Genomic DNA, 9,848 nt, shown 5'->3' on the forward strand with positions numbered 1-9,848 from the left:
TAACTGTATCAAAAAGGTTGGACACTAACATTAATGGACAAAAAAAGATGATGAAAATATTATTGAGGTTAATGGCATGTGTTGTAATGATAAAACCATATTTTTTATTTTCAAATTTTGTACAAGTTAAAACCATTTTTAAGCAATATTTTGTACATGTTATAACATGTATGAGGTACTTTTGTACATGTTATAACTTGTATTTTTGCATTGTACAAATTATAACATGTACAAAATTTTTGTACATGTTATAACCTGTACAAAATCGCAACTTGTACACGACATATATATATAATTGCTATTATTGTATGCATTGTGATATATATTTTCCTTCAATTATATATTATGTTAAGCGCTTAGAGTATTATGTTTATTAGATAGGCGCTATATAAAAGCTGTAATAAATAAAATAAATCATATCTATAAATACTTTTTTGATATTATGTGTTATTTATTTTTATTTTTCCATTGTCTTATTCATATGAATAACACTGGCAAAAAAAGAAAAACTAACCATAATGAAATCTTGCCAAACACATGTCTACCTATTCATCATAATGGAAGAAAGTATATTGTCTAGCCAAAATCGATAAATATATAATTTGGTTTTCCCCAATAAGGTAACAATAAACTGTATTAAACTTCCGGGTATAGAACCACTAAGTTACTATTTATATATGTACAAATGGAAAAGAAGTTTGAATAGCAATGCAAAACGTGAACTATCAACATAAATCTCCATCGACAGCCGACTCATTAGGAGTTTGTTTACAGCAGCCAAGATATAAATCATTTGCAGACCAGAATACAAGACTTAAATCATTTCAATCTTGTACTTTCTGTGCAAATGTTGCAGATACTGTGAGAGCCGGATTTTATTATACTGGTGAGTAAAGAATTATGTATCGCAATATACGTAGATTGAACAACAATGATTTGTATCATAAATAGACTAAAATTAATACTAAATACAAGCAGCAGCAGTTTATTGAGTACGGTACTGTTTTTTCTTTCATTTCTTAAATACCCACAGAGATGTTTAAATCAATACAGAACAAGAAAAAATCTCCGAAGGCATAAACAGTGCTCGGACGATCGAAACATTCATAGTCGTCTTGTAGATGAAGTTTGTCTCGACATATTGGTGAATAGCTTATGTCAGACCACCCGACAAATATAAGAATAATCATATAGAAAGAATATGGCACTAGATTTATGTACCAAATATGATTCAATCAGAGTACAAGTATTGATTTATCTTCGTCAAAATATGCCAAAGCAAAACGTAAACTCCGTAATTAGCAAAATCAACACAGGTCAAATTGCAGAGTTGAGAAGATGCCATGCAAAATGATAAATCTTAAGATCATGCAATTTTCTAAGTCGATCTGTAAGTTGCAAAAAGGTCGACGTTTCTTATCTAACTAGTAAGTGTGTGGCATTCTCATTAAATGTTCGTGTTTTCATTATTTCTTGTTTTCTGTTTGCTAAATATTGTATATGGATTATTTGTAGTGTTGTTCATGTTGCACCTCTGAGAGGGTGCATAAAAATATTATATCGTATCGTTGCAATATCGAATTTTTTAACTTTTGCATTTTTTTTTTTTTCAATATTTTGTGTCGAATCTCAAATGCTTCACTGAATTCTCTACCTTTAGTGTCAAACTCATCAGCTCTCAGTCAGCCTTTAAAGACCTTTGTCATTGTCAGTGTAAATATTGCATATCCATAAATGTAGAAGATGTACTCAGACGTACTGTTGAATGCTTTATTCATTATTGAGTGCAGTTTAGATGTCGTTGACATTTTACAATAGACGAGGAAGTACACAATGTCTTGGTATTATACAAAATGTGTTTTTAAATGTGTATGAAATAAATATTTAATTTATTAACTATTTATGGAAACCCTCTTATCGATCAGGAAGTTTGACCTAATAATAGTCTATAAAAATTAATCGCTAACTAAATATATAAAACATGTAATACTTAAAAGTTTTGTCACACAAGGTTTGTTTAACCCACAGGAGTCATTTTGTTTTTGTTTTAAAAATCTTTATCTTATTTTCTCTAATTTCTGCATGAACTTGGTTGAAAATGCTAAACTTCATGACCAGCTGATTGTTGAATTATTGTTGTGTGAATCATTGATTGATTGATTTATTGTTGGTTGGCAAATATTTCATGCATGTTCAGGACGAGAACAAGTTAACAATGAATAAAATAGGTAGGTCTTGTCATAATAGAGGTTATTCGGGATGATGGTCGTGGGAAATTTGGACTGCCACTGGAAAATGGGGGTATATTGGATAGGGACAGAAATTTTGCTTTTCAACAGGCTACCTCCGGACCCCTCAACGAGTTGTTGTAAGGGTTCTTAACGTGCAAAGAGCGTGGCACTGTTGTGCGAATCAAACAGCAATCATATTGTGCATGATGAGAACAAAAGTATGCGAATGAGATACCAATCCACCGAATTATTTTTAGAACGACATGGTGTGCTAGACTTTTAACTTACTAGTGTAATGTGTTTTACTTAAAAACTATCTATTAAAAACGTAACGTCAATTGTCTTTTAAAACGGTGCATAGTAAAGAAAAAGGCAGCAATATCAATTTTAAATGCTTAAGGTTATCAAAATCCTTACCACAGGTAGTCGACTCTTTAGAAAGCTGGATCAAAACTTCAAAGTTTTTTTTTAATTATAAAGATTGTTTAAAATTTTAACATTTGTACCCGGAAAAAATCTGAAACTATACCAACAAAATTGTTTATTGATGAGCCTACAATATATCCAAGATATTATGTACATTTATTAGTGTAAATTAAACATTCCTCAAATAATGCATTTGCTGGACTAACCGTAAACGTTACAATATTCAGATAAAGAAAAAAGTATTGTTATGTTTGGTTTAGAATACTGTACAACTTAGCTATTGGTTTTAAAATTTCAAAGCAAATGTCAAGACTTAGATCAATGATGCAAAGCATTTTTTTTTTATTGATCTAATATTTAAATTCTATCTACAAGAGAACAAAGAAAAACAGTATATCCACGTGTATATGCTGAACATTCTTTTTTCTTAAAGAAAGCATTCATTTACCAAATAAGAACTGAACAACTTAAAATTTCGATTTTTCTAGGAGAAGTTCTGAAACCTTTGCAATTGTTATTATCAAAATGCATTTATATTTCTCATAGCTCAATAATGTGAAAATGTCATTGATTCTGTTTAAAGAAATTCAAGAAAATAGTAGGAAATGTAAATTTTGTTTGATTTGCTATGAGAACAAATCCTTTTGTTTATTCAAAATAACACGTATACAGAAAAGACTCCAAAGCTAAAAGTATAATATCAAGCTAAAAATACACCATATGTACTAGATTATATATCGTCAGCTATTAGAACGGGAGAACATTTACTTTTTGTTATTGTTTTAGGTACATCTGACATTGTTCAGTGTTTTTACTGCGGACTTAAGCTCCGGAACTGGGATCCGTCAGATGATCCATGGGTAGAACATGCTCGACACGGTAAAAATTGTCCGTTTGTCATCAATATGAAAGGCAAAGATTACATTAGTAGTGCCCTTGTAAGTGTATTGTATATTGTATATAAAGAGACGAGGTGTAAAAAACCGGTAATGACATTAAAGTGAATTCAAATATTGATTTCGGAACAGTAATGTTACAGCAGATTCCAACAAGTATGAAGCTATAGGTAGATTCTTTGGTTAGCTTCCTTGTTAGCTCAACCATGAAATGATTATTACCTCAAAATTGGGAGGATCATAGCACCAATTCATCATCCAATGAAAACACTCATATCAATGGCCTGTTTATAATATGTATGTTTCATACAAACAGGTTTCCCTAAACAACTTTGCAAATTAAATTTCATTTCTTATAGTTTTTGATTGAATTAAAAAATTCTATGTATTACAATAAATTAGAAGCGGAGTTACGGTTTATGTTTTGTTCAAGGATGATGTACCCTTGTGTTAATTCAATGCTAAACAAATGGAAACTCTATGGAAAATCCACAACATTTCCCCTTGCACTATCATAGTTGGCAATTTAGTACTTGATATATGGAGGATTTTTTGCAAGCAGTGCTAGCAATGATTTCATTAAAACAAGTTTATAAATTTAGATATTGGTTTAAACAAATATATATATGGACAATTCAAGTACACCTTCTAGGGTGCGCTCGGATTTCGTGACTTCGGACGATTTTTTTTTTATTTACATTAACGGTTGTCTAGGACTTTTTGTAAACAATAAACGCTAGCACATCATAGAAAATCCAGTGAGTAATCTATGCTTAAAATTTTATAACAAAAATATCTGTGGATTTTCTAAAAAAAATCTTGGTTTATTTGCCACAAAATCCCGTTTAACTTTTAAATGCAATAAAACTACAAATAATAATGCTTGATCGAAGTTTCCTCATTGTAAATGTACAAAATGGCCGATCTCTTTTATTCATTATCTTTGCTGTTTTTATATTATTGCAGTTTGAAACATTCGTAATTCAAAGGCTACAGGAGGGGTCATTAATCTTATACATACACATAACTGGATTTATAAATGAACAGAGTAATTGATTGAAATAAAATTGGCAAATCAAACACACCTACAATATGCTTGTAAAGGATCTTATACTTATCAATAAATTTTAAATTTAGATTGAAAACTTATTTTTAAACTGACTTGTAAAACAAGTTTTACAGTGTTTATATTCTGTCACTAGTTCTGGTTGGGTCTCTGTTTAACTATTGACTCCACCCAAAGGCTTGTGTACCTTACCTAATAATGATTTCATGGTTGAGCTTGCAAGGAAGCTAACCAAATAATCTACATTTAGCTTCATACTCGTTGGAATCTGCTGTAACAAATATAAAAGACTTATTAAACGTTTGGTAGCAAAGAAAAGAAGTTTAAAAGGTAAAAAAAATACCGAACTCCTAAGATAATCCAAAACGGAAAGTTCGTAATCAAATGTCAAAATCAAAAGCCTAAACAGATCAAGGGAATTGATAACAACTGCCGTATTTTCGGATTGTCGATTTCAAAGTTTCCATTACTAGGTTATTAAAAATAAATTAATGCTTCCCTTATGAAATTATGCTATATCTTTATTATAAAATGCATATGTTTTCGAGTTTTGAGATTTTAAAATTTACTTTACAGTCTACAGATTTGAACACCGGTCAGGATATCGAAACAGACAGCCCTCCTAGTAAGTCATTTATAATAAAAGTTCTTTTCAATATAATATTTTATATTTGTGAAGAATGTGCATACAATTGATAAATGATAAACAAGAAAATAAAAGACTGAAACCAACTAGCTTTATACATTGAAGATAGTTTGATATATCATATGGTTTGATAGTTAGTCAAAGTAACAAAATGGAGAGGTAAACTTTCCTAATTATTTTACAAAACAATAAACGAAAAACTTAACTTAATATATAGCAACAAACTACAACTATTTAATTACAGGTTCTGACTTGGGATAAACACATACGGACTGAGGCGAGGTGGTACCGCCAAACATTTCACTGACTTCGGATAAACACATACGGAATTAGGCGAGGTTGTACCGCCAAACACTTCACTTACATGGAACAGTTGTTAAACAATACAACATATGGACAAAACTTATTGGAGAGGGTTGAACTCATCAGACAGATACAAAACATATACAAACCCTAACAAAGACACAACACACCGATTTGATTCCAGACACATGCATATTCATGAAACGAAATGTTCCATGTGTAACCATAATTATATCAATCTATATAAAGATAAGTAGTGGTTATAGTGGGTATATTAACATTTCAGGTTCATTAAAACAAGTGTATACAGATGATTTGATCTTTACAACGGCAGGCCAAGCATTGTTAAAGATGCAATGCTATAAACCAAGAGATGTAATGGACGCAATTCGATTATATGTTCACAAATATGGTATGTAACTTTGTAAACTGTGTTCAAATAGTTTCAAAATTAAATATATAATGATATTGACACACCGTTTAAATATGGTTACATTTCATTTTGTTTTCTTCGCGAGAACGTGGCCTGTATGCCAAAACAAAACCATAACCAAAACCAAAAGATTTGCATAAAAAAAGATAACATGTTCATTTTGAAAGGAACCGTGATATAATTTCCAAAGTTACACATTCAAAAGAGCTATAATATTAAGTTGTATTTAGAAATGTTAATGTTTCTAACACACCCGTTTAATTTTTGTAGGAACAATAGAGTTTACTGCTGTTGAAATCGCCACAGTTATCCACAGTCAGCTAAGTGAATCTAAACAATAAATAAGAGGTTTGTTTGATATCCGAACTCATAACCTTAGTTTTGACAGACTATTGAGATAGTGTATTTGTTCAAGACCGTGTCAGTATTTGTTCAAGACCGTATCAGTACTTGTTCCAGACCGTACCGTATCAGTATTTGTTCCAGACCGTATCAGTATTTGTTCCAGACCGTATCGTATTTGTTCCAGACCGTATCAGTATTTGGACCGTACTCGTACTTTTTCAAAATACTCATACGGTCAGACCGTACACATACGGCCTGACTAATATTAAGAAGTTTGTCAAGTTTATTATATACAAATGCATATAACAGATCAACATAACTTAACTCTCAAATTAATATAAAAAGTTCAATTGTAACTGAAATAAAAACTTTATATTTTAACTATTTAAAAAAAAGTCCTGCTATTTCGAAAAACTAAGGATTTTCTTATCCCAGGCATAGATTCCCTTAGCCGTATTTGGCACAACCTTTTGGAATTTTGGATCCTCAATGCTCTTCAACTTTTACTTATTTGGCTTAATGAATATTTTGATATGAGCGTCAATGATGAGTCCTTTGTAGACGAAACGCGCGTCTGGCGTACGAAATTATAATCCTGGTACCTTTGATAACTATTTACACCACTGGGTCGATGCCACTGCTGGTGGACGTTTCGTCCCCGAGGGTATCACCAGCCCAGTAATGAGTATCAACTATATGGTCATTTTAATAAATTTCCTGTAGATAAACCTTTAATTTTTCGAAAAACTGAGGATTTTCTTATCCCAGGAATAGATTACCTTAGTCGTATTTGGCACAATTTTTGAAATTTTGAGTCCTCAAATTGAGGACCTCAATGCTCTTCAACTTTGTACTTGTTTGGCTTTATAACTATTTTGATCTGAGCGTCACTGATGAGTCTTATATAGACGAAACGCGCGTCTGGCGTATCAAAATTATAATACTGGTACCTTTGATAACTATTATCTATCTAATTGTAATGATAGCAATTTGTAAAAAATAAATAAAGATTTTGATAAATGTTTGTTTAAAGTTAACCCATATGAACAATACCATGTATGGTCAGCTCGTAATAGACCGTACGAGTATACTCATACGGTCCGACCGTACGCGTATGGTTGGACCGTACGAGTATACGTAGACGGTCTGGATCGTACGCGTACGGTCCAAATACTCATATGGTGTGGAACATATATACTACCAATCTACTCAGCCCTTGTTAATATATAGATTAAAAATGTAGTAGTAGTCTGATTACAAATCTGACAAATTTTTAAGAGTGGGGAATTACAATATAAATACTCGAGTAGTAAATTACAATATAAATACTCGAGTAGTAAAGAAAATTAAGCTTTCTTTTAGTAATTTGTTTTTTTAAATTAAACCATTTCATCAAACAAAATATGTACGTTCAATAATCAACATTTAGACGTGGGTTTTGACTGATTTATGTTATCATACATAATAATTAAATAAAAGTAGCAGATCATATTTAAGTAAGATACCAAAAGAACATATAAAAGGAATGCACCAAAGGAACATATGAAAGTTACATATAAAAAATATATATACCAAATGAACACACTAAAGGTACATACTTAAGGAACGTATCAAAAGAACGTTACAAAGTTACATACCAAAAGGAGATACCAAAGGGAACATATCAAAGGTACATACTGAAGGAACATATCAAAGGAACACTACAAAGGAACACCAAAAGGACATACCAAAGGAACATACAAAGGTATACACTGAAGGAACATATCAAAGGAACGTTACAAAGTAACACACCAAAAGGACATACCAAAGAAACATATCAAAGGTACATACTGAGGGAATGTATCACAGGAACGCTACAAAGTAACATTCTAAAAGGACAAACCAAAGAAACATAGCAAAGGTACATACTGAAGGAACGTATCAAAGGAACGCTACAAAGTAACATTCTAAAAGGACAAACCAAAGAAACATATCAAAGGTACACACTGAAGGAATATATCAAAGGAACGCCATAAAGGAGCATACTGAAGGAACGTATCAAAGGAACGCTACAAAGTAACATTCTAAAAGGACAAATCAAAGGAACATAGCAAAGGTACATACTGAAGGAACATATCAAAAGAACGCCACAAAGTAACATACCAAAATGACATACCAAAGGAACATATATACCAAATGAACACACTAAAGGTACATACTGAAGGAACGTATCAAAAGAACTTTACAAAGTTACATACCAAAAGGAGATACCAAAGGAACATATCAAAGGAACGCTACAAAGTAATACACCAAGGACATACCAAAGGAACAAATCAAAGAAACGCTACAAAGTAACATACCAAAAGGACATACCAAAGGTACATACTGAAGGAACATATCAAAGGAACGCTACAATGTAATATACTAAAGGAACTCATCAAAGGTACATATTGAAGGAACATATCAAAGGAACGCTTCAAAGTAACACACCAAAAGGACATACCAAAGAAACATATCAAAGGAACAAACAAGAGGAACATACAAAAAGGAACGTACTAAAGGGACATAACAAAAGGACATACCAAAGGAACATACCAAAAAACATTTCAATTGTATGCGACTGTCATACAAGTGAGAGATTTAGCTAGCTATAAAACCGGGTTTTAACCACCAATTTCTAAATACAAAAATGCCTGTACCAAGTCAGTAATATGAAAGTTGTTATCCATTCGTTTGATGTGTTTGAGCTTTTAATTTTGCTATTTGATTACGGACTTTCCGTTTTGAATTTTCTTCGGAGTTCGGTTCTTTTGTTATTTTACTTTTTACAAAGGAACATAACAAAGGGACATGCCATTGCGTCATTCAACTCGCAGTCAATGAGATACAGGCAACTCTATTGTAAACAACTATAAACTAAAAACCCAAAACAATCAAGTTCACCACCTTCCCTAAAAACAAGAAGTAATAAAGGTGTTCCGGAAGAGTCGATTAACAAAGTTTTTTTAGGTGAACATTGCTTTTTCAGTTAAAAAGTAATACGCTTGTGTTACTTCTGTTTTAATCTTTTACATAACGTTATACATGTACTTCAATTAAGAAATAATTCTGTCATTCCATGCTCTATGCACATTTTTACATGGGCTGGCATTATATTTGTTAATATCTTTATACCGAGCGCTTTGTTTTGTAGAAACCACCAAGTGATATCTATGGCACCTAACGGTTCGGTCAAGAATAAATTTAGGACAAAGACGAATAGAAAATCAAGTCAAAACTTTACATTTATAATTGGTGTAGAGTACTACAATATTCACACAGACAGTTCATGTTCAGATGCATGTGATTTCATTTTATAATGTACTCTTGATTAATCTCGTTCATTTATAAATAAGGTAGTAACAAACAAAACATTATGACATTCGTGATATATTTTGTGAATGGGTTTTTCGTATTTATATTGTTGATTTAAACTGTATATCTTTGTTTGGAGGTTTACAAAGAATATATACAAAATAAACAA

General features: G+C 31.6%; 1 protein-coding gene across 1 annotated transcript; it reads left to right on the forward strand.

Moving 5' to 3' along the window:
- The first annotated feature begins 625 nt into the window (after positions 1-625).
- Positions 626-9,848, forward strand: LOC139493093 (E3 ubiquitin-protein ligase XIAP-like). Its single transcript, XM_071281248.1, has 6 exons — positions 626-886; positions 3,444-3,595; positions 5,196-5,244; positions 5,855-5,980; positions 6,272-6,349; positions 9,519-9,848. Exons 1-5 carry the CDS (start codon positions 709-711, stop codon positions 6,340-6,342), a joined length of 576 nt encoding a protein of 191 aa, XP_071137349.1. The 5' UTR covers positions 626-708; the 3' UTR covers positions 6,343-6,349; positions 9,519-9,848.

Source organism: Mytilus edulis, chromosome 10 (assembly GCF_963676685.1).
Source record: "Mytilus edulis chromosome 10, xbMytEdul2.2, whole genome shotgun sequence".
Taxonomy (NCBI): Eukaryota; Metazoa; Mollusca; class Bivalvia; order Mytilida; family Mytilidae; genus Mytilus; species Mytilus edulis.

What these genes read in the sequence shown, in the direction of transcription:
- LOC139493093 (XM_071281248.1), top strand. Translation starts at nt 709, where the DNA reads ATGCAAAACGTGAACTATCAACATAAATCTCCATCGACAGCCGACTCA. An exon ending in ATTACATTAGTAGTGCCCTT is followed by an intron (nt 3,596 to 5,195) that starts GTAAGTGTATTG and finishes TTTACTTTACAG; the next exon opens with TCTACAGATTTGAACACCGG. An exon ending in ATTATATGTTCACAAATATG is followed by an intron (nt 5,981 to 6,271) that starts GTATGTAACTTT and finishes TAATTTTTGTAG; the next exon opens with GAACAATAGAGTTTACTGCT.